Source organism: Muscardinus avellanarius (assembly GCF_963383645.1).
Source record: "Muscardinus avellanarius genome assembly, chromosome: 3".
In the NCBI taxonomy this organism is placed as follows: Eukaryota; Metazoa; Chordata; class Mammalia; order Rodentia; family Gliridae; genus Muscardinus; species Muscardinus avellanarius.
Genome location: NC_137788.1, coordinates 9,530,869 through 9,555,806, shown reverse-complemented (window position 1 = coordinate 9,555,806; position 24,938 = coordinate 9,530,869). Strand labels below are relative to the sequence as shown.

The window sequence follows — 24,938 nt, the reverse complement described above, 5'->3', positions numbered from 1 at the left end:
AGCCCCACAAAGGGTTAGCCTTGAGTTTTCATCAACTCAACAACTTAAGGGTTTTAAACAGACACAACCGAAAAACTAAGGGCCCCGGAGAAAGAACGCTAACCGCGTCAGCCTAGAGAGGGAAGGAGGCAAAAGCAGCTGCGTGCCGGCCGCGGTACACACCTGAAGAATCGGCTCTTTTCCGTGTCCATGGAATGGCATTCTCGCTTGCTGCTACTAACCTCTGCCGTCTTCACGACATTGGTCCAGTGAATAGGAGCCTTACAGAAAAATACGCCCAGTCCTTTGGGCCGAGCCTGTAGCCGCCAGGAAGTGAGGTGTAGAGGCACTGCAAACGCATCCCCGGGCATCACGGCAGGCAGCACCACGGGCTCTGCCACAGAAACGAGGGTTAGCACTCCCAGTGACCAGGGCACACCGCGACGGCACTGTACAGGGACACGCACAGGGGAGGGAGTGGAAACACAGTCAGACGCTTAGGGAGCACGCGCCCGTTCGAGGACACAGCACGTACTGTCGGGGGCCGACGGGCTGTCCAGTCGTAGCTCCATTGGCGTCTCGAGTCTGTTCTTCACAATGAGGGCCGATCGGACAGTGATGACTTTGCGAGCGCTGCCCTCCATCGTCACCGCGAAGACCACCCGCACGGGCGGGAGCGAGGAGAACTGCGAGGGACAGACAGAAGAGACAAACCGGTCGTGCTGCTGAGAAAACACAAAATACAACACCACCGGATGTCTACGTCCAAAGCACTGTTGTTGTTTTTTTTAGTTTGGTACTGAGGTTTGAACCCAGGGGCATTCTAACACTGAGCTACATACATATCCAGCCCCTTCTGTTTTGAAACCAAGTCTCACTACTGAGTCTCACTAGGCCGAGGCTATCCTTGAGCTTGTGATCCTCCTGTCTCAGCCTCCCAAGTACTGAGATTACGTGCATTGGCTGCTGCGCCTGGCTTTTTTTTTTTTTTTTTTCAGTACTGGGTATCGAAGCCAGGGGCATTCTACCACTGAGCTGCACCACCACCCTCGCTTTAGAAGCATTATTACCATACTTCTCCAATGAAATTATCATCAAACCCTAAACCACTTCGTTTTATTTTTTATTTATTTAATATTTATTTATTTATTTATTTACTTACTTATTTACTTTTTGCGGGTCTGGGGATGGAACCCAGCGGTATTCAACCTCCGAGCTACACCCCCTGCCCTATTTTTTATTTATTTTGAAACAGAGTCTCACTAAATTACGGAGTGCCTCACTTAAGTAGCTGAGGCTGTCCTCGAACCGCGATCCTCTGCCGGGATCCTCTGCCTCCCAAATGCTGGGATTACAAGCATGTGCCACCACGCCCGGCTACCACTTGGTTTTAAAGGAACTGAACATGCTATACATATATACTATTTAAAACAGTCAATTCTAAAACTACCTATAAAAATAAATCTATTGAGATGTGATACACATAGTATGTCATAAAGAAAACCACTCCTAGACCTCTAGACACATTATAAAGAACTCCACCTAAGACGGTGCTAATAACCTATCTAATTTTCCAAACCTCTTGGGTTTGGAAACGTGCTCTTGGGGTCCTACACACCAGTCCTCATATGGAAACTATGAAGAGGACCTTTACCAACTCTGCTAAAGGGATTCAAATTAAGATCAAGCCAGGCGTGATGGCACATGCCTGTAATCCCAACACCTGGGGGTTTGAGACAAGAGAATAGCAGGCCCTAAGCCAGCGTGCAGTAAGTTAGCAAGACACTGTTTCTGAATAAAAAATAGAAATGGATATGGTTCAAGTCCCAGTACTACAAAAAAAATTAAAAATCAAAGATCAAATGCAGCAACTAAAATTAGTACGACTGAGGCAGACTTTGCAAAACATTCAGTGATTTACCTCCTTTGGTATTTTCCTCCCAGATTAATATTTGATTGAGAAAACGCTCCTTGGACAGTAACAATGGGTTGGATATGACCCAATACACAGACAATCTGAAAAAAGTCTTCTGAGATTCAAACTTGTTTCTGTAAGCCCCACAGAGAAGAGTTGTCTATACTGGTGTGTCTTTCATGGGAACAAATACTTTTCTCACAGTGTCACTCAATTTATTTTATTCCTTTTCTTTCTTTTCCTTGTGTGGTACAAGGGATTGAACCCAAGGCCGTTCTACCTCTGAGCTGTATCTCCAGCCCTATTTTACTTTTTATTTTGAAAGAGGGTCACGCTAAATTGCTGAGGCTGCCCTTTTAACTGTGATCCTCCTGTCTCAGTCTCCCAACTATCAGGATTACAAGTGTGCGCCACCACATCCAGCTTTAACTTACTGTTTAGGCCTATGTAATATTTATTGACATTCCTACGGAAAAACCAGTACTTATATTTCAAAGAACTTTAAAAGCAAACTTTTCTTTCTTCACAATAGCTGCATAGGTTCTGACCCTATAATCACTCTTGAAAACACTATGATTCATAAACTCAGCATAATAGAGGGAAATTACTTCAGTCGTGGGTTGCAGCGACTATGTGATACTCCCGTAGGTTCAGGCACACATTCAACACACATTTTGTGCTCCTACCATGTGACCTTTTTCTGTCCCTTTTAGTCCCGAGGATTGAGCCCGGGAGCATCCTGCCTCTGAGCTACACTCCCAGCAGTTGTTAGTTTTTATTTTTGAAACAGCGTCTTGCTAGGTTGCCAAGAATCTCACTAAGACTGAGGTTGCTGAGGCTGACCTGAAACCTGCGATCTTCCTGTCTCAGTCTCCCAAGTACTAGGATTACAGTCACCGAACTGTGACCTTTTTTAAGTACAAACTTCCATGCTTGGTACACCAGAAAGAAAATTTCTGAAAGCATTCCCCTCAGACCAAGAATGGAGATCACAGTGATGATGCTTTTTTAACTGTAGAAACAAATGATACCCCATTTCAGCGTTTCATTCTGCCAACTTCTTTATTAAAGCAAACAGTACGTGAAAATGGACCTCAAAAACCATAAAACAAAGCACTCCATGTTTTCAACCAAGACTTGCAGGAGGTTCAAATGAAAAGGCAAACTCTAATTTTTGGAGTGTTTTTAGAGGGACCCAGTCCTAGGCACAAACTGTCACCAAAGCTCAAGCTTCTGCTAGCCCCACCCCACGAAGGCCTGGGCCAAGTCCCGGCAAGGAACAATCGCCACACTTCCAGCCTCCATGCTCTTGTTTCCAGGCCTACCTGAAGGTTCACATTTCAAAACTTGCTACACTTAGGGAGAAGAAATCATAAGCAAAAACCTGAAAAGGGTGTTTTGTTTGTTTGCAGTACTGGGGACTAAAACCAGGGGCATGCTACCTCTGAGCTACACCCCCAGCCTTGTTTTACTCTTTTATTTTGAAGCAGGGTCTCACTGAGTTGCAGAGGGCCTCATGAGGTTGCTGAGGCTGACCGTGAACCTGCGATCCTCCTGTCTCAGCCTCCTAAGCACTGAGGCTACAGGCGTGTGCCACCACGACTGGCTCTAAAAAGTTTTCCTAAATGTCACCTTTTGACAGTGTTTTAAAGGCAAATGGGGGAAGATATTATTTTTCCTTCTTATTTACTATTATAACTATTGAAGTTGGGTCTCAATTTATGAAGTAAATATTTATACCATGGTGAATTTAGAAGGCAAGAGAAACTCTGGACTAAAAGATTTTCCTGTCCTCCTTCACTAGAGTACTCAGTTGCATTTACCAGGTTAGGGGAAAACACTGTGTTGCAAGTCCATAAAAAAGGAAGATAATCATCTATAGAAAAGACAGCAGCAAGCCCCAGTCCTGTGAATGTCATGCATCCTCTGATCATCAAGAAACAAAGGGGCGTGCTCAGTAAACACATGACACAAGAATATCATACTCACATAAACTTGTGGATGTATAATGTTTGTTCTACTGCTTGGGCTGCCGATCTAAGAAAGATTCATAAGTCAGAGTCAGCACAGGCCTAAGAGAAGAGGCATCATTAAAGTCAAGGACAGCGTAACGTGCTTGAAAAGATGGTGTTCAAAAATAACTTGCAGAGAAAGTATGTCTACTACAAAGATAAAATACCTCCTCCTGAAAGATACGGGCAAAACGATATTCATTTTACAATCACTTCTGTGTGTGCAAAATCTCCAGTATGTATCAATACAAGTGAAAAGAACCTACAGAAGCCCTTTGATGACCAGACGTGAACTTAGGTTGAGAAAAAACCTAAATTGGGTTGTGTCTTCCTAAGACAGCTGAGGCACCAGAGAGCAGCCATGAGCGCGGACACTGGCAGAACAGTGTTCTCCAAGAATATTTTCCATTGGTGACGCAAGCTCGAGGCAAGCTGCAGTGTCTTAGCGAAGTGCAGTTTCTACCTCCTCCCTGGCTGCCTATAAGTGAGTGTGAGTACCCCATGAAGTAGGAATATGGGCAAGGCACCCAGCAGCGGCACGGCCAAGAGGCCAACCTCCACCAATCAGGAAGCTGCCTGCATCCTGCATCATTCCCCGAGCTGGTCGGCCGCCCCCAGGACCATAGGCTGGGGTAAAACTAGGCAAGGGCGTGTGAGCCTATGTGTGAGCAGAAAACAGATGACAGTGGACATCTCTTTATGCCCCCAGAGGGACATTTGGGGACACAGAGCTAAGAGGATCTAGGAGCTGCTTATAAGAAACATAAAAAAGTATACAAATTAGGAAACTTAATAAATACTATGTGAAATATAGCCAATATAGTTGGCTCAGTAACCATGGGTTTTTCATCCACAGATGTAGCCAACTGCTGATCACGTACCAGGCAATTCAGCCTACGACAGCCGCACCTGTACCAAATACGTTCAAGCTCGTATTTCCTAAACAATATAGTATAACAGCCATTTATATAGCACTTACATCGTATTAGGTATAAGAAGAGAATACTAGAATAAGATATGATTTCAAACATAGGGGAAGATGTACAGTATATATGCAAGCATGCCATTTTATGTAAGGGACTTAATAATCTGAAGGTCCTGGGACGAGTCCCCATGGGTGCTGAGGGATGGCTGTACTCATGTTCGGCAGACTAGTAGCCAAGGAGGCTGGCTGAGTATAAAGAGACGTGCCTAAATGAGGTCATGTGTTACTGCCAACTTTAAATCTTGTTTTCTACCAAAATTAACCTCTGTGAGTCTTATTGACATGTTGATTACCCAAGCCTGTGACTGAGCCAATAAAATCGCAGGTCTTCTTCCTCCAACTAAGAGAAGTAAAAAGCAAGACAAGGGCGCTAAAGCAAGGTTAATCCAGGCCGACACCTCTGAAAGCCCGGCTTGCGGGTGCACGGACATGACAGCTGTGCTTTCAAACACCTATTTTGCACGACTCACCGTGGAGGAAGAGGAATTTTTATCTGGCGCTGCGTATCGGAAAAAGGTCCCCACTTTGTCTACAGACACGGGGCTCACTTGCTCCCAGCCACTGACTCTCACTTGCAGCTGGTGGATCCGCAGGTCATGGGTGTGTCTGTCGAGCAGAAGGAGGGAATGTTAAACAACCCGGGAGGCAGGGACAGCAAAGCGAAGGCGCCAATCTGATCTGCTGAGTAATGACGTCAAAACCTTAGTGGCTAAGCCTCTGGGGGTTACCTAATGCACGGGAAATCAAGAGAACAGTTTAACGGGGTTTTATGCTTTCAGCACCACCGGCAAGATCTAAAGAGGCTGAGCACCAGGGGCGCTTGCCCTTCTGCATGGACCGTGAAGTCCTGCACGCCGACGGGCTTTCGCTCTGCAGCCCTCACCCCAGCTTTTATAGAACAATGATGTCAGCGAAAGTTACCTCAGTGGGGTGGCAAAAATGTACTAGCGATTGGCTCATATAACCATACTCTTGAAAAAGCATACATTTGTTCCCCTTCTCGGTTCCTCTGCTGAATATCCTGTGTCTCCCAAAACCACACTCAGCCGTTTGGCTCCAGCCCTACGTGACAAGCCAGGGTACGCGAGCCCAGCTCTCGGTCTCAGGGCTGAAGAGCTCAGCTGAAATTGGAGCAGAAGGCAGTGGGCAGAACAGGAGGAATGGGAGGAAATTGCACATTTAATTCTATTTTAGATTCTGCCTAATTCAAGCCAGAAGCCTGAAATGGGGAACTGAACTTGAGGCTGCCGGGAAGGCGGGAGGCAGGCAGGGAGTGGGGTACAGTGTGCCAAGGGGGAAATGCCAGAAAAGGCACTTATTTTGATGAATTCAAGCAGAACAGTGGGACCTGAAATGAGCTGCAAAACACAAAAAACAAAACAGAAATGACCGAGAGGTCGAGTCCTTGCTGAGACAAGGAACAGCACTAATTCCAAGAGGCTGTCCCCAGGCCCGTATGGAAGGACCTGACGTGCGCCCCGGCACCTCTTCTGGGGCTTCTGGGGACACATGACCAGCACAGGGAGTCTATTTCTTCTTCTTCCCCCCCCCCACCATTTTCTTTTCTTAACCTTCTTTTTCCTGTAAAACCTCCAGAGACCCACACACTTAGAAACCTTGCGCCTGGGAGTAATGTCACGGGCACAGGGCTACACGGGAGGAAGAGGGGCCTGACATGGAGAGGTCTGCACGCAGACGTCCGCGCCCTGAGAAGCGCGTGGCCACTGGAGGCTGGAGCAACCGCCTCAGCTGCAGCTCCGCCTGAAAACAGCCCACTTGGCGGCTCAAACCCAATGCCTTGCCAGGCGTGGTGGTGCACGCTTGTAATCCCCGCGCTTGGGAGGCAGAGACAGGAGGATCGAGCAGGTTCGAAGCCAGCTGCGCGCGCTGGTTTAGGAGACCTTGTTTCCAAATAAAAATGTAAAAAAATAGGTCTGGGAGTGTAGCCCGGAGGAAAAGGGCTTCCAGGAACCCCAGTACCACACAAAAAAAAAAAAACCCAATGCCTTCGCCTCTGCAAACACTGCGTCTCCCCCTGGCACACCACTGGACGGCCCGTCTAGTGGAATATGTTTGCAAATCATGAGACACTTTATTGGACACTGTCTGATCTCTCAGTAGCCACAGTTAAAACCTTTCCAGTCCGGTGGCTGCTGTCTGGGAGGACATGCGCCAGCAGGCTCCGTGGCAGCAGGATTCTCAGACTATCTTACCATCCCCGGCTCTGCCTCCTGAGGCTACTGGCTCCAAGAGGGCTGTGTGGACACGCGTACGCTAAAGTGGAAGTCAGCGTGCCTAGCGCAGCTTTTCAGAACAGCACGTCAACACTGCCTCATGGAAACCAAGGGCAGAATGAGCAAACGTGAACACTGTGGTGTGCCTGCGGCTGGACCGCTGCTGAGACACACGGCTCTGTCCTCACAGGCCGAGTCCATGGGCGCCGATGGGAAGAAATCAATTTGCAAAAGGGCAAGACAGTCTGTATATTTTAAAAGGAAACAGTGATTTTCGAAATAGCTCTTAAAAATAAAGCAGTAAACCAGTTATGGTGGTGCATGCTTGTAATCCCAGTACTTGGGAGGCTGAGACAGGAGGATCCGGATTCTCTGACAGCCTCAGCTACTTAGTGTGGCTCACTTTCACCTAGTGAGACCCTGCTTCAAAAATAAAGAATAAAAAATCAGGCTGGGCGTGTAGCTTGGAGGTCAAATGCCCCTGGGTTCAATCCCTAGCACCACACAAAGAATAATAATAATAAAATAAAACATTAAAGCCAGGCATGGTGGCGCATACCTAGAATCCTAGTACGTGGGAAAGTAAGACAGAGGACTACGAGTTCAAGGCCAGCCTCAGCAACTTAATGAGACCCTGTTTCAAAACAAAAAATAAAGCAGGACTGGGGTGTGGCTCAAAGGTAGAATGCCCCTGGATTCAATCCCCAGTACCAAAAAATAAATATACAAAACAAATAAATAAAATCATTAATAAGTGAAAGGTAAAACACAGGGGATGATCATTGTCATCCAGTGTTTTATTCTTTAAGGAAAAGAACAAACAACCATACTTTACCTGTGTCTTAACTTTCCTCTGGCTTCAAATTCGAAGGGAATCTCTTCACCGGTGAGAACTTCTCGCCACTCACTGACGTTGTGAGCGTCATCCAGAAACGCTCCGTTCCCTTCGGGGACCACCCCTGGACTCCCGCTGTGGGACAGGGCCGCCCTGGAGCCAAATCAGATGTCAGATGCGCAGGCCCCTCCTTCAGCTCTCCCAGCCGCCCCTCGCCCCTCGGCAGGGCTCTGCGAAGAGCGGCAGCCCGCCCTCCCTGAACAGCCTCGCAGCAGTGAGGGGAGACAAGGGCCGCCAGGGGTGTCCCGGGCTAGCGCCACGGTCACTCGTGGCAGTGCGCAGTCACAACTTATGTGAATTCTCAGGGAAGCTGAGAGTCGTCGCTGCAAGCACTCACCAGCAGCCGAGTCTGGTGTGTGTAAACCAAAGCGCGGCTTTTCAAAGGAGCTAGCGAGCGTGAAGGGCCTAGCTGCACTCTACCAGACCTACACTGGCAAACAGAGAACGTCCTTTCCGCGGCATCACCACACCGAGCGGAGGCAGGAGAAATGCAGCTTCTAGTGAGCTGATTCTGTTACTCACTTAGTAAACTTCATGTCTTTAGAGCACTGAGCCAGGATCTAAGCAGGCCCAGAGAGTTGTCAAAAAAGTTCCCACTCGGGTAAATTCTCATTTGTTCTTCAAGCTCCACCCCCTGCCATCTGGGTGGAAGTGTACTTTAGATAGAAAAGACGATCCTTTCGGGGCCAGGGGAATGAAAGATGTTTTCACAGCAGTCTTGGAAGCAAAATGCTACTCTAGTAACCATATTGAGCTTCTTTTAAGAGCAAAGGGGTTGGAGTCCGAGGAGAAGGGATGGAACAGTTTTCCTTCACAATTTCTACGCACATCCTTAGTTTGCTGCCTTTGCTTTTAATATACTATATCCCAGGGTCAAGATCACAGTGTGACTCTTTCAGATTTAAGACCTGCACGGGATCAGAACTTTCACCATCCGTCTCACAAGGATGGAATCAGGAGCCCCGGGCGGGGCCCAGGCAGGAGGAGCACCTTACCTGGTGGGCGTGGTGGTCAGGGTGGCGAACCACAGAGTGCACCCGGTGTGGTTCCTCAGAGCAAAGGGCACAAACGGCTGCCGGCGCTTGGGGGTTTTCACCTCTGCGGTGACAAACAGAAGAAAGCTATGAGCACTCGCCTCTCTCCGTGGCGGAGGCCCTCCCTGTACCTGGAGCAGCGCCCACGTTGTCTCTTATGGGAGGGGCTGAGGGCAGGGGCGAGAGAAGGAGCTGCCACAGACCCGCTGCCGGCCAAGGAGCTCTGCGCCTCTGCTGGCTAAGATCTGATGTCCTACGAACCCTCCAGCCCCCAAACCTCCCGCAACTTTCCAAGGCCTTGTCCCCAGAGGAGGGCAGCAGGACCCCGTTGCATGAGAACCAAGGAAACAAGATGGATTCGTTCCTCAAGAAGTCTACTCTAAACAGGTAACCAGCTCAGAGCAGGACATACATATCACACGTGCTCTTGAGCTTGTCCCAAAAGCCTTTACTTTAGGAAACTTCTCTATATACAAGTTGCCCTTTAGCCATATTATGCATTTTATGGCAAAACAAAAATATCCTTTGCTGTTGTTCTTCTTGGGAAACCAGGGCGTGCTACCCCTGCAGCTGCTGGAGTGACCCTTCAGCCCACTTGTTAACAGACCCCCAGCCACTGTAGGTGGTCACTATGGAAAGAAAAAAAGGGATATAAAATATGGCCTCACTTCAGGGAAGAGCAGGGCCAGTGCAGAGAAACAGTGAGCAACAGGACACCGTAGCAGCTCTGGAGGGGGGCACCAGACCTCAGACTCTGCAGGCATCTAGAACAGGCGCTCCGGGGCCACCTCTGGCCACCTCTGCCAGCCACGAGCGCCAAGAGTAAGGTGGAGCCACCAGGAAACGGCCATCCAGCACGGGAGGGCTCCTCACTGCTGAGCCCTCAGCACCCCAACTCTGGGAGCTCACAGGCCCAGGGACACTGCCCTGTCTCACTGTGCCCAGCCCGAGAGCACAAAGACCGCCAGAGAAAGACCAGAACCTGAGCGCCTGCAGCGGGGAGGAAAATGGCTTCTAGACGGGCAGCAAATGCTGGCAGCAGAGAGCGCTGTGCAAGGCCCCAGCACGACAACCAAGACACACGCCACCTGTCCCGCCGGCCGCCACCTCTGGCTGGAGGCCTGGCCAGTCCCCGGGAGTCGGCAGGTAGCAACACCTTCTGAAAAGGAACCACTGCCTTCTTCCCCTTGGCATCCATTACGCTTCCCAGAAGTCCGTGCCACGAGCACCGCCGTGCACACCGCTTCAGGCTCAGGCAAGTCTTGTTTTGAAAATAACCGCGGCCTGGGGGAGGTCAAAGGAGGCTACAAAAGAGACATGGCGTGTCCCCACGGCTTCAGATGAGTCACCGGGGGTGTCACAAATGCTTCTTAAGGGGTCTCTGCCTAGGTGTGTGCCCGTTTCTCAGTGCAGTGGCCTCACGTAGTCCCCCAGGTCTGCCTTAGAGGAAAAAAATAGTGCTCATCAAACAGAAAATTAAGGAGTAGCTGTGAGGCTGCTGACAGGAGCAGAGGGTAGCAAGCACTGAAGGGCTGTCTGCAGGGCAACAGCACTCGCTCCCTCCAGGAGCAGGAGAGCCGCTTTTATTGCCACAGATAAAGGGCCCGGAGAAGGAGCCAGATGTGCTTTCACATCCCACTGTGAGCCAGACTGGAAGTTTCCATTTGCAAATTAGATTGTAAAAGAACAGGTGGCAGAGGGCTTTGATCACTTTTAATACAGAATCACATACCAGGAATCCATACGGAGACATTCACTGGCAGACTGCTTCGGAACTAAATAGCATGGTGGGCACACCGCCTGCGTCCCCAGGCTTCCCACACTGATCAGACAAAGAGCCAGGCTTCAGTAACTCACTTCTCAGAGGACAAAAATCCACGGAGTGCACATGAGTCCAAACACAACGTCAGGGAACAAGTCTGACACCTCCAGTACTGGGATGCAATCAAACCAGAGGAAAAATTCCCAAACCAATCAGAGAACACTGCTCCCTGGTGGCCTCAGAGATCTGCCTCTGGGGACCAAAGCTACTTTCTTCATGGGCCGAGATGACCTAAAGCTCCTCCCATCCACGTCTGGCCTCAGATGGCTCCAGCGAAGGACACTTCTGCTCCTGTGGGCAGACTTGTTTCACAGAGTAGTTTGGCCACTATTAAGAGCAAAGGTCTCGTGCTGCAGAGCAGCTCAGTCCATCAGAAAGGACCTGGTTTGTAAACAGGCCAGGCCTGTTGCTAGAGGGTCGCATGAACGAAGGCAAATCCCACCGTCTGTCTGAGTTCCCCTGTCCTCATCACCTACATAGGAATAATGCTCGGCTTTGCCTGAATGGTTAAATGACATTCAGAAAATCTCAGAGGTATAAATTCATGAATAGATGAATATTCAGTTACATAAAAAATATAAATCATTCAGGTTAAATCATGCCGTGATTTAAACAGATTTAAGTTCAGTGGGAAATCAGGAGTTTCCTCAGGCTGAATTTCGTGCTGAGGGCTACCCCATGGGCTCGTCTGAAGGCTGGCCTGAATAAGAATACCCTCGATGTGTGGGCTGCCCCATATCCACTTACTAGGCAGATTCTCAAGGGACCTTAACGGTCAGAGAGGAAAATAAAAAGCATTTTCTTATGTTCTAAGCACATAAATTCATATCCAAGGAAATTAAAGTCTGTGTCTGAGTAATTACTTACTGAGAAACTTGTTCTCAGCTCGGCCCGATCACTAGAGCTCCTATTTCACAGAGCACTGGATTCCCGAGAGACTAGGGGTCCGTTTATTACTCTGTAACAAGCCTCTGGTGGCATGCTCCTCATCCACGGGCCTCTCCGAGGGACAGCCCTGTGAGGCCGCGGCCTTCACTCCACTCCCACCAGCCGGAGAGAGGCGGCGAGCGACCGGACACCGCTCACTCGATACCGGGTGCTGCTCTGCTCACAAGCTGGCGCCGTTCTTTCCCGTCACTACAGCAAAGTACTCACAAGCAAGTGCACCCCGATTCAGCTCCATTCGCAAAACTCGGGCGCACGGGCAGCAGAGAGGGGAACGAGGCGAGCCCCGCGCGGTACCGTACCTCTAGCATAGAGCTGGTGCTCTAGGTTAGTCAGACTGGCTGTGCTCCTAGTTCTAAGGTAGACAAGGGGGAGGCCTGGTAGACAGGAGAGACAAAGTCAGAAGGAGAAATGAATGCGGTGAGCCGGAAGATCACCTCCGATCGGCAAGCACAGACAGAGCATCCCAAGGCTAGCGTGCATCAACAGGGAGGGGTGTGCTTCTTGTGGTGACCAAGAGCCGAAGAAGGACTTGACAAAAGCAAACACACTTTTTTTTTTTTTTTTCAGTACTGGGGATTGAACCCAGGAGAATTTTACCTCTGAGCTATACCCTGTCCTTCTTATTTTTATTTTTATTTTTGAGACAGGGTCTCACTAAGTAGCTGAGACTGGCCTTGAACCTGAGGCCCTCCTGTCTCAGCCTCCCAGGTACCGGGATTCCAGGGTGCTCCCCGTGCCTGGGGCAGATTTTTTGCACAGCTCTTACTTTGGAGGCTGTGTCAAGGTAGCATGTTCCTCTTTTACTCATCAGGGGGAGAAACACACGTGGAACATTTTCTTAAGCGGAATGAGGATATTTTTTTTTTTTGGTACTGGGAATTGAACCCAGGACAATATACCCCTGAACTACACCCCCAGCCCTATTTCATTTTTCATTTTGAAACATGGTCTCAGTGAGTTGCTGAGGCTGTTCGCAAACCTTTGATCCTCTGCCTCAGCCTCCCAGGTACTAGGATTACAGGTGTGCACCACCACACCTGGCTCGGAACAAAAATTTTCAATTTAACGCGGGTTATTTCCTTAATTGACCCAGAAAAGTTACAGAAAACAGAACAGATTTTAGTGGGGGTTACTCCATCCTGATTGGGAAATAAGGAAGCAACAGAATGCCAGACTAGGGGGCTCAAACCTTCAAGGGAAGAGTCGGTCTGGGTTCCAAATTCAAACAATCACCACCAAGGAGGTATCTCATCATGTTGTTTAAGTTCTAAATAGAACTTGGAAGTTTTCCAGACATTTATAATGGATATTTTCATAAAATGACCTTGGAATACAAAACTAATAAATTTAGTAAAGTGCCAGGCCAGTCAGGTTTTACCTGCAGAATTGCAACCTTACAGAACACAGCCCACAACTCTGTCAAAATGAGGCTGATACTTTCTTTTCCCTGCTGAAGACAGCGTTAGGTCAGCAGTTTCCTCAGACTGAATTTCATATCAAGGGCTATTCAATATGTTCATTTCAGGCTGGCCTGAATTAAAAGCACATCTTTGGAGGGAATACAACTGAAGAATCTCAAGACGTGAAAGCGTATGATCAGCTCAGCCAGGCTGAAGTCTACTGATATCCAACACGGGTGCCCAACAGGCATGGTGGTCAGCCTAGTAAAGGCACACAAAAGCCTGGCCTACCAAAGTGCCACCCAGGGGGTTTCCAATATTGGAAAAAACCTGTCAAAATGTAGATGCAGTCAAATACACGTGATTAAGAAAAGATATCAGACCTTTACAGCCTACATAACCACAAAAATCAAGCTCTAACTTATTGCTGACATTCAGTATAGATAAGGCATAATGAACTATGGGGAGAGAAAGAGGAGAAAGCTTTCAAAAGAGAAAAGAGAGAAGAAAACCCTCGTCGGCTTGCTTGAGACAAGGCCTTCATCACGTTTGCACTGGCTCTGGATTTTACATCCTCCAGTATAAATAACATCATCAGAGAGACACTCTCTCAAACAAGGTGCACATTACAAAGACTTTTCAGTCTTCTGGGTAGACCATGTTACGTTTCCTTGACACACAAACTGGGAGACCTGGAGGAGCAGCATTGAAGCTAATAGTATCTGCACTGTCCTGGCTCCCAAGCAACGGCCTTAGGACACAGAAGCCACAGCCTGGGGACACGGGGGACAAACGGCCGATGTGTCTCTGTTACTCCTTCTAGAAGGACGAGGCAGAGAGAAAATCCGCTGCACACCCTGAGATGAACCGGCACAAGTGCTTTGTACGCTAAGAAAACCCATCCTCCCATGACATGTTTGCAGACCAGATGGAATATTTAAGTATTCATGAGCTATGTGAAGTCCAGCCAAGACTCCCCCAGAGAAACCGCACTGAAAGGGCTGCGGCTGGGTTGAATTTGGATGACAATGGCTTGTGGAACGACTAAGGCCATGCGGTTGTCCATCACACTCTCCCCAGCTCGGAGGAAGACAGAACTCCATGGTGAGGCATCATGTAAGGAAAGAAAACATCGTCAACAGGGAACACACTGACTGCTCTTGTGCAGGAGGCTGCGGATTCCGTTCTTTCACCCGTTGTGGACAACATAGGACCCCCTTTTAAAACTGTTTCCACGTGGGATCCTGCCCTCCCTCCTTTCGAGAATATATGCAAAAGCTCTATCTCTGGCTTTAGATCTTAGAAAAGATGTTTTTAAAATCCGATCCAAACCCCATCAATTAGAAAACCCACGTTTCGCCAAGTAAGATCCTGACACGTTTTAGGGTGTGCCTATTCACTTGCATGCTACCAGAATTTAGGCACTGCAAGTTGCAGATCCTTTTCTCCCAAACAGATGGAATTAGAACCCACATTTAAAGTTTAGTAAGGAGCCGGGCCTAGTGGCACACACTTGTAATCCCAGCCTTTGGGAGGCTGAGACAGGAGAATCCCAGTTCGTGGGCAGCCTCAGCTACTTAGTGAGGCTCCTTGCAACTCAGTGAGACCCTGTTTCAAAATAAAAAATGGAAAATAGGGCTGGGGGTATAGCTAGGAGGCAGAGCAACCCTGGGTCCCATCCCCAGTACCTCAAAAAAAAAAATTTTTTTTTGGTAATTTGTGCCAGAAAACTGTCTCTTACAAAGTCTAAAACAAAAAATGATGGTTCTACTTGAATTTCTCAGTGGGTCAACAATGACTCAGACTAACTTTTGCAGAGAAGCAGCTTACTTTGTCCAAAGCAGGGAGGGTCCACCGAAGAGCCCATCCAGTCTTCTGACTGGGCTGAATCTACTTCATCGTCTTCTTTGCAGTAATCAGCCATCCATGATTCCTTGGTGCTTATATACTGATCTAGGAAGAATGCCCAGAGACATTACGAAGGGCAGCGGAGGATGTTCCTGTCAAATGCTCTCAGCTCAGCAGAACAGGTTTTTATTGGTGCGAGAGCCTCCACTGCATGGATGTGGATTTGTGTGAACACAATTATCATCACGGAAGCTACACCTCAAAGGAAGAGGTGCTAAAACACAGCTAATAACTAAGTGCCACGGGGGACTGGGGTGGGAGAGGTATTCTCCTGTGGTAGAGGTCAGGGAGTGTACACCAAAGTCCAGGAGAATCTTCAGAAAGATGGAGACCTTTGCTCTGGGTGTTGAGGAATGAATAGAGAGTTTGCCAAGAGACTGGGAATGGAGCATGCTCTGGCCAGAGGGAGCAGTATGTGCAATTCCTAATGAACAGTTTTACTTTTTGGAAAAGAAAACCAAAACAGGAATAGCAAGTTAACAAAATCATCACAATGTACCACACCTGAATGATGACCTTTATACTAAGTAAGAGATACTTTCTTGAATAAGAATTACTGGTTTCTGGTTGAAATTCCATTTAAACACAAAAAAGTCCTAGCAATGTTTCTGAGTTTCACAACACTATTAGAAATTAGGAATTAGCAGCCGGGCATGGTGGCGCACGCTTGTGATCCCCGCGCTTGGGAGGCTGAGACAGGAGGATCGCACAGGTTCAAAGCCAGCCTCAGCTACTTAGTGAGGCTCTCAGCAACTTAGTGAGACCCTGTTTGCAAATAAAAGAGAAAATAGGTCTGGGAGTATAGCCCAGAGTTAGAAAGCCTCTGGGTTCCATCCCCGGCACCACGAAAAAAAAAAAAAAAAAAAAAAAGAAAAAGAAAAAAGAAAGAAAGAAAGAAAGAAAGAAAGAAAGAAAGAAAGAAATTAGGAATTAGCTGGGCATGGTGGCACATGCTTGTAATTCCAGCATTTGGGAAGCTGAGACAGGAGGATCACAGTTGGAGGACAGCCTCAGCTACTATTTAGTGAGGCCCTTTGCAACTCAGTGAGGCCCTGTTTTAAAATAAAGAATAAAAAATCGGCTGGGGGTTTAGCTCAGAGGTAGAATGCTCCTGGGTTCCATCCCCAGTACTCCAAAAGAAACAAACAAAAAAACACATACACACACACACACACACACACACACACACACACAAATTTTTCACCACTAGCAAGAAAATGTTTGCGAAAATTTGCAAGATATTTCTAAATAGATGCTCATGAAAAATACTAACAAGAGTCCTTTCGAGGCAAACTCTGTCTCCTGGACCTTTTCAAAGGACTCTCATGTACTCTTTCACCTTCCAGCTAAGCACATTAAGTGAAAAGAATAGAGAAATCAAAATAATAGAGCTTAGAAGGACCCTACGGCCAAACCACTATGCACAGGTGACAGGGGTATCCAAGCAGGCAACTGAGGAACTCGGATTATTGAAATAGGGGCTTTTAATCTGGGAGATTAAACCTCATGGCCTCATTTCCGACGCCCTCTCTCTTTCTGACAGGGATAGGCAACGGAGGCTTTAACAGCCTGCTCTGACATGTTACATGATATTCCTCAAAAATAACTACAGGATTATCGGAGGCAGATCATGCAGGCTAATAAATGAAACCGTAAACGCACAGAATGCCTGGTACTCTAATAATGCTACTCTGGCTTTAGATAGTAGAAACACAAAAGACAGAGTGCTTCTCATCCGCTGTACCAAATCCAGGAACGTCAGGGCTACAGAGCAGCTTTAGGAGCACACCATCACCCTGGCGGCCCCGTGAAGCAGTCCACTGCGGAGTTAGGTCAGCCTGATACTTGACTGGGAAGCAACACAGGCAGTGTACTCTGCTCTAAAGACACAGCCAAAATCATAGCTTTAAGAATTATTCTGTGACTGGCCTGAAAGAAGTCAATCTCAACTCACGTCTGGGACGTTTAACAAACCCTCGTAACCAGGCACTGAGAACGTTCATCATGGCCACTTGCTTGATTACTGAGAGCACTGTTAAGCCATGTGGTGGCACACACCTGTAGTCCCATCTTCTTGGGAGGGTGAGGCAGGAGGATCACTTAAGCCCAGGAGTTCAAGGCCAGTCTGGGCTACAGAGGGAAACCCCACCTCAAAACAAAACAAAAAGCCAAGGAAACTAAACAGAGAGCGTTAACATGGGATGCCAACTCTGGAGAAATGGTGTAGGAAGACACCTGCGCCCAGGACAGGACTTACCAGGAGAGCAGCTACGGTGAATGAGAGATGCCAGGCATGGCAAGCATTCACCCGGCTAGGATGGACAGGCTCAGGTAGGAAGTCGCGTAGAGAGGTGCCAGTCTATGACAGGCAGCCTTGCACTCACCAATCAGCACGGACGTGATGTTGATATCCAGGCGGGGCTTGGCCTTGGCCTCCACCCTCAGTCGAGGAGGATGCAAACGGCTAGCTGCCTGCTGTTGCCAAGACACAGAGCATGGCCAAGGCTCAATGAACGGCTCCCAGCCTGGGGAACACAGGACAGCAGACATCTGTTCAGCAGGGCGCAAGAGTTCATAGGAAAGCACAGTCCACAAACGCTGTGCAGGACACAGCTGAGCCGAAGGGCCCCAGCCCAAGGTCACAGCAAGCGGGCCTTGGGCTACAGGTCACCTATAGGCGTCCGTGCTGTCCAGAGGGCGGGAGGGGGGGGGACACCGTAAGTATCCCACCACAGTCCTCAGGGTGGCAGGAAGCATATCCGTGCCCTGTTCTACGTTAGAGCAAGTAGGATCTGCTCCTGAGCCACTAGAAACACAGAAAGGGGTCTCAGACTCGAGTTGGAAAAGAAATACAGTGGTGTCAATATTACATTCGATGTTCTTGGTTATGTGAACAACCCATTGGTTGGACAAATAGTTACATTAGGAAGCTTATTAACTTAACTTTCTCAATTTTTTTATCTTAAAATATGTCATATGTACAAGAAGAATTTCACAAACATACATTACCATACTGACTCATACCTACCGCTCAAGTAGTTACAAGCTCCTTTACAGACCCAAGGCCACTCCCTCCTCCCACGGCCCGCCCCCAGCCAGCCATGGGTGTTTTAGTTAATCCCTCCCTTGCTCTTGTAATTCTGTCCCACAAGTCAGCGTGTCTTAAGAACACAGTATTTGATCCTGTATGTGGTCTTCGCGTGGGAATCCCCGTGTGTATTCTCTCGCAGGTTTCTGCTTGATGTACAAGTCTTTGAGCAGACATTTGTGTCACAGTGGTGAGCACAGCCAAGATGGGTCTGTTTTCCTCACCGAGGAGAAACCCACCAGGTGAATATACTATTTATTCATTCTACTTCTGAAAGACATTCATTTAATTCTAGTTTTATTGCTATTAGAAAGAATGCTACTACAAAGAGTGTTGCCTGTATTTCTGAGCACAGACAGGCCAGGGAGTCCCTAGGGTATAGACAGATCTAGAAATCAGTGTATAGGTCAGTGATTAAGTACGCGTATATTCAACTTTACTAGGTTATGCTGAAATGTTTTCCAAAGTGGTAGTACCAATAAGCAATTCTAACTGCGGGGACTATGGCTCCTAACTGCACCAAAACTTAGTAGCGCCACACTTAACTTCTGCCAGCCTGTTGGGTATGAAACACGGTATACCTCTGTAATTTGAAAGACTCATTTTTCACATTTTTAAATATACTCATTTAGCCGGGCGTGGTGGCGCATGCTGGTAATGCCCGCGCTTGGGAGGCGGAGACAGGAGGATCGCGCAGGTTCAAAGCCAGCCGCGCGCGCTGGCTTAGGAGACCCTGTTTCCAAATAAAAATGTAAAAATAGGTCTGGGAGTGTAGCCCGGAGGTAGAAGGGCTTCCAGGAACCCCAGTACCACCAAAAATAATAAATGAATGAATGAATAAATAAATAAATAATAAATAAACTCATTTAATCAGCCAATAGTGCAAATCCAATCCAGTAACAGAGTAGGTACGTGAGTCTCCTTACTTGGCACTTAGTGACGTGAACATGTTCATACAGCTTTAAAAGTAAGCAAGATCTGGACTAGAAAAATAAATGATTCTCAGAAAAATAACTACCATATGCCCTGCAAGAGTTTCTCCGCTATGAAGACTGGGGCCTTTATTCTAAAGTTAAACATTTTGAACAATAAGGAAAGAAGAGTGTTACTTTTAAGTCGATCCAGACAGAGGGAAAATGTTAACTACCATAAAATTAAATGTGATATGCACTCAAGAACTATCCGCAGCACGGAAGACAGAGGTGAATTGTTCCTTGAGACCAAAGGGGCGATCACCTGCAGGCTCGAGCCTGCCCAGCAGTTCTTTGCTTACTGTTCTCACCTGCCAGAGATTCTGATGGGAGCTTCTCTGACTTCTCCTAAGGCAAAGAAGCTTGCAGCTCAAACCACGTGGCCCTGACGGCTGACGGCTTCTGATTTCAGCTCGCTTAGGGCTGCTGTGGTTGAGACGAGGCCTGTCCCCATAGGTTCCTGTGTTGGAGCCAGGTCCCCAGTGTGCCCATGGGGGAGGCAGTGGGACCTCTAGGGGTGGGCACGCGTGAGGTCTCAGGTAACAGGGCGTGCCCTTGGAAGGGTTCACATAGTTTTCAGGGACCCCGAGTCAGTTCCTGCAAGAGCAGGTCACGCTGAGCCCTGACTCCACATGACCCTGTCATGCCGCCTCTGCCACCAGGGCCCAAAGCGATGGGCCTTGAAGACTGTGGGCTAAATAAACCTCTTTTCTTTATAAAGTAGCCTGCTTTGGGTATTTGATATAGTAATGGAAAACGGAGTAACACAAGGCCCTTACCTTGGTCTTTCCAGTGGGAAGAAAGAAACCTGAAAATGCCTCATGGTATTAGTCACGTATTATGTCTCTGGAAAAACAGTGTGCACTGACCAACTGTGTCTCATTTAGGGAGCCGGGGGGGGGGGCAGAATATGCATTAGAGCTGGCTCAGCACACTTTTAGTGAAACAAAAAGAGGTCGAGAGGTGAGTGAGGAAACTTGGGAGCTTACAACGTGCATGGACATAAATCTCTCTTGAAATTTAGGTATTATCAGGACTAAACAAATGATCCTTCACTATTGAGCAATACCGTGTTCTGGTAAGAGCCAAACTGTAGGATCAAAGAGAGTTAACTATGAAAACATTTTAAATGATTCAGTTGCAACACATCAGATAAGTTTTAGACCAAGTCTTTACCTCCTGAGCTTACACCGTCACTGGCTTTGCAGCGCCCCCACCCCACCCCCACCCACAGGTAAAATGAATGTAGCAATGGGCTCAAGCAAACATCTGAATTTATTTCTTAAATCCAATAATAATATTGCCTTATACTGACCTGACAGTGCACGGTTATAATAGTCTCCAGAGAGGGTGAAGTGGGCGTAGCCCTCAGGGCTGGCTCTTACATGCTGCAGGAAATTCAGGCCTGCAATGAAAGGGGAACTGGCTGTGGGGCAGGGCGGGCGCAAAGCTCTCCTCTGTGGACAAAGCACATCAGGTATCAGCCGCAGCTACTATGTAGGGCTCCCAGAAAGCATAGGTTCTCCTTTGTCATTGTGATATTCTGTTCATCATGCATTTTTTGTTATCAGTTTTGCATCACTGACAGGCATGTTGGTGCTCGCCTGTAATCCCAGCATTTGGGAGCCAAGACAGGAGGATCGCAGTTGGCAAATAGCCTCAACTACTTGGTGAGGTCCCTTGCAACTCAGTGAGACCCTGTTTCAAATAAAAGAATAAAAAGTAGGGCTGGGGGTGCCGCTTGGAGGTAGAATGCCCCTGGGTTCCACCCCTAGTACCACACACAAAAATAAATAATATGTATATTGCATTACAATATTATTTGATTACTAGGTAAAGCAAGGGTCTCGTTCTCCTCCCTCCAGTCCTAGCTCTGGCATACAGGTCTATCCAAAGCCTAGGAGAACATGAAAAGGTATTTCTACCCAGATAAGTGAAAAGAAATCAGAGTTCTGACAGCAGGCATGTCCTGACAAATATTAGCTCAAAATTTTAAGGTTACCATAGAAAACTAAGCGATTATCTAATTATTCTCTATAGAAAAAAGTATTCATAGTAATTGTCAAAACTCCAGTTGTTACTTTTAATCAAGTGGCCTGGCAGTGTCTGAAAACAGTGGGCCAAGGGCAGCTTCTGCAATGTGCAGAAGACAGGACGGGAGCCAGAACCAAGCGTTGCCTGAAGGGAGAAGAGGCTGGAAGACGGAGAGGAGAAGCCCCCGAGCATGGCTCCTCGCCCGCTGTCCTCAGAAGCTCCTCCTGTGGGCCTGCGAGGGCACACGGCCGGACACCGCTCTCCTCTACTGCCCCCTTCCTTCCCCAGAGGACGCTCACACCGGAGCAGCGTCTCACCTCTCACGAGACCCTCTACCCAAGACGCAAAGTGGAGCTTTCTAGTAAGAGTCTGGCTTTACATTTCAGAGAGAAAGGAGGTAGAAGCATTATCTTCTCGGGTTACCTTCAAATGCCTTTAGTATCAGTATTCACTACGATAATCAAATACATAAAAAGCAAACTGGAGAGATCAGGAATTATTCAGCCAGAGCTCTTAAAGTAATGGAAATGTTATCGATGACTATTTCTATGATTCCTAAGCTATAGGCTGAAGGCCACATATGGCAAATAAATACAAATTTCTCTAAAACAGACGTAATGAAAAACATATGTAAAACCATTGCCTAAACTTAACACATACTACTAGAAAGAGGGTAAGAATAACGTCTTTAAAAAGAGATGGGCCCAAATAATTCAGCAGTCCCCGAGAACACTGCGGGCCACACTCACGGGAGAAGGTGAGCTCCGCCAGAGGGACGTCGCAGTCCATGCAGTCGTCGATGAAGCAGATGCACACGCTCTCGGCTCTGACCTCCACCCCGGAGACCCTGGGGCTGGCCCGGCTGCTGGGGGCCGGGGGCAGGGACTTCAGAGGCTCCGCATTCTTGAACAGCCAGCTCGCTGCCTTCTTCAATTGGCCTTCGAGAAATTAAAAAGTGATCAGTTCCACCAGTTTCCATGGCTACCCCAGCATCTCACAGAGGAAACGGTAAGGAGGTTTTACAGGGACCTACTGAGCGACTCAAAAGAGCCTTGATCCCAGACGTATTCAGAGACATAAAGAAAACTAGCATGGTAAAGACGCTCTCCCTCCACTCGGGCTTCCACGCCCGTGATCTGGCTCACAAAGCCCGCGGGAGGCCAGCCCTCCCCCTGCGGCACCGGCTGCAGGACAGAGGGAGGAGGGCAGGACGGGACCCAGGGCCCTGGTACCCCCGGTGCTCAGGCACCTGACCCTCCCCACGCAGTCTGCATTCGCGCTGATGGGCGCTTTGTTAGCCGCTCTCGGGTCTTTGTACATAATTTGTCTTCTCGGCCACTCACAAACTCCTTAAGAACAGAGAGCAATGCAAGAACTGTACATGTGGAATGTATGGCTGCTAAACATCAGTTGCCTAACACAGCCAGACGCTAACGCCCTGCCTCATCCCAGCCAAAGGACGGGAAGGGAAGGGAGGAAGAGAAATGCATCCACGCGCTCGAGGCCAGCAGCGGAACACGGAGGAGCACTTCGCGTGGCTGGGCACAGGCTCGGGAGCACGCAGGAGCACTCCGCGTGGCTGGGCACAGGCTTGGGAGCAGGCAGGAGCACTCCGCGTGGCTGGGCACAGGCTTGGGAGCACGCAGGAGCACCCTGCGTGGCTGGGCACAGGCTCGGAGCTCAGAGCCCCGGCTGCAGGTCCTGTCCTGTACTCACTAGCGGTTGCCCTTGGGCAAGCTACTCGGTCTTTCTGTGCCCTCCAGCCTTAATGAGAGTACTGGTACGAAGAGGAAATAAAGGAATACACGTAAAGGTCCCAGAGCAGAGCCTGGCATCTAACAAAGGCAACATGAACAGTTGTTATTATCATCTTTATCACTGAAGGAACTAAGTAGCTGTAGTTAATAAAGGAATCCCAAAGGCTCTTAGAACATTAAAAATATATATATGGTTGAATTAAAGAGTGAAAAGCACAGGGGAAAAAAAGGGATATAAAGTTAGTTAAACCAAAAGGCAATGATGAGCAGGCAAAAACAAAGCTAAGAAACACAGAGCCCACCTTCACGTTCCACCTTCACGTTTTGCCAGATGAAAGGTTACAGCTGACATAACTATGACATGATGAGGCAGGCATTTACACACGCAGCTGGGCAGAGCGTAACGGGGCACAAGCGTGTGTGTGTGTGCGTGTGTGTATGTGCGTGTGTGTTTGAAAGTGGGGACTGAGCCCAGGGGTGATCTACCACTGAACTACATCCTTGGCCCTTTTTATTTTTACTGTGAGGAAGGGTTTCGCTAAGCGCTAGGCGGGCCTCAACTCTTGATCTTCCTGCCTCAGCTTCCCGAGTACTAAGATTATAGGTGTGTACCGCAGCACCCAGCTGGGTACAGTCTTTTTAGAAAAGGATTTACGAATTAGAAAAGGATTTATGAATTCAAATAAAGTGCCTGAAAATTGTTATTTCTGCTCTTTGCTCTACTACTTACAAATATTAAGTCTCTCTACCCAGAAAACACATAAAGATGAAGACCAAAGTTCTTTTAGATTTGTGCATAATTTATGTATTATAGAATTATGCATAATACTAAGAGAACATAAAATATAAGAAAATAAAACAAGTGAAGAATGGTAAAATAAATTATAATATATCCTTAGTGTCAATGTAAAAACAAGTCAGTGTTTACAAATAATTTTAATGATATAGGAAGATGTTGCTGATATAACGTTAAGCAAATATATATATATATATATATATATATATATATATATATATATATATTTATTTTGGGGGGGGTCTAGGGATGGAACCCAGGGGCATTCGACCTGAACTACAGCCCCTGCCCTATGTTTTATTCTTTATTTTGAAACCGGGTCTCACTGAGCTGCAGAGGGCCTCACTAAGTAGCTGAGGCTGTCTGCAAACCGCGATCCTCCTGTCTCAGTCTCCCGAATGCTGGGATTACAAGCGTGTGCCACCACACCCGGCTAAGCATATTATAATAAAGTGATAATTCAATAAAACATTTAAGAGGTGAAGGAGTCTTCTGAGAACATGGAGGACAAGTGAGGACCAGGAGCAGATGCCCCTTGCATACATGCAGACATGTGGGTCAGGTATGCTGCCCGTGCAACTTGAACCCATGTCCTGTTATGCTCAGAAAGAAGTCTCCATCAGAACTTGTCATAAGTAATAGTTTAATCGTGCCTGCTTTAGGCACAGCCTGAGTTGATTTCTGCCCTTCTCTAACCCTGACCCTCTTTGTTTAATTCCCCCAATAAAAGTAATGGCTGGGTGGAGTTCATGGCTCTTCTTCCCCCTGGGGGAGTTGAGTTCTCTACTCTGGCAGAAACTTCAGTCCTGTGTCCGTGAATTCTTTGGTTCTGACTCCCAACAAAGGGGCAATAAAATTATATTTGTAATATAGTAGTCCTGCTTTTCCCTGGGGTTCTGAGACCCCTGACACCACAGACAGTACCAAGCCCTATCATTTAATGCCTTTCCGTCTTAACTAAGCATTTATTGTGGCTGTTAACTTTTGCAATTTGACATAAAACTGCAAAACAAGCACAAATTTCTTTTTCCCATTTCCATGGACAGAAGAGTTATCCTTAGCATACAGATCTTAGCAACCTCAGCATTTGATTTTTTCCCCTAAGTCAATAACCTCATCTTTTCACTTAAATGAAGCACTTTATAGTTTCTATTTGGCAT

The 24,938-nt window shown here is 47.6% G+C and overlaps 1 protein-coding gene across 2 annotated transcripts in view; it reads right to left on the bottom strand.

Moving 5' to 3' along the window:
- The window catches only part of VPS13D (vacuolar protein sorting 13 homolog D), a gene marked incomplete at its 3' end in the record, with an annotated part of 245,737 nt that overhangs the window by 136,521 nt on the left and 84,278 nt on the right, over positions 1 to 24,938 (bottom strand). Inside the window, exons 35-45 of one of the 2 annotated variants that reach the window (XM_080692050.1) lie at positions 21,975 to 22,163; positions 20,507 to 20,596; positions 17,517 to 17,657; positions 15,055 to 15,177; positions 12,119 to 12,198; positions 9,016 to 9,116; positions 7,961 to 8,113; positions 5,362 to 5,497; positions 3,884 to 3,931; positions 515 to 665; positions 163 to 373 (exon numbers count right to left, since the gene is read on the bottom strand). In XM_080692050.1, the coding sequence (XP_080548176.1) occupies positions 163 to 373; positions 515 to 665; positions 3,884 to 3,931; positions 5,362 to 5,497; positions 7,961 to 8,113; positions 9,016 to 9,116; positions 12,119 to 12,198; positions 15,055 to 15,177; positions 17,517 to 17,657; positions 20,507 to 20,596; positions 21,975 to 22,163 (1,423 nt within the window). Of the gene's footprint in view, positions 1 to 162; positions 374 to 514; positions 666 to 3,883; positions 3,932 to 5,361; positions 5,498 to 7,960; positions 8,114 to 9,015; positions 9,119 to 12,118; positions 12,199 to 15,054; positions 15,178 to 17,516; positions 17,658 to 20,506; positions 20,597 to 21,974; positions 22,164 to 24,938 lie in introns of both variants that reach the window. The other variant, XM_080692051.1, reaches the window with a different exon arrangement.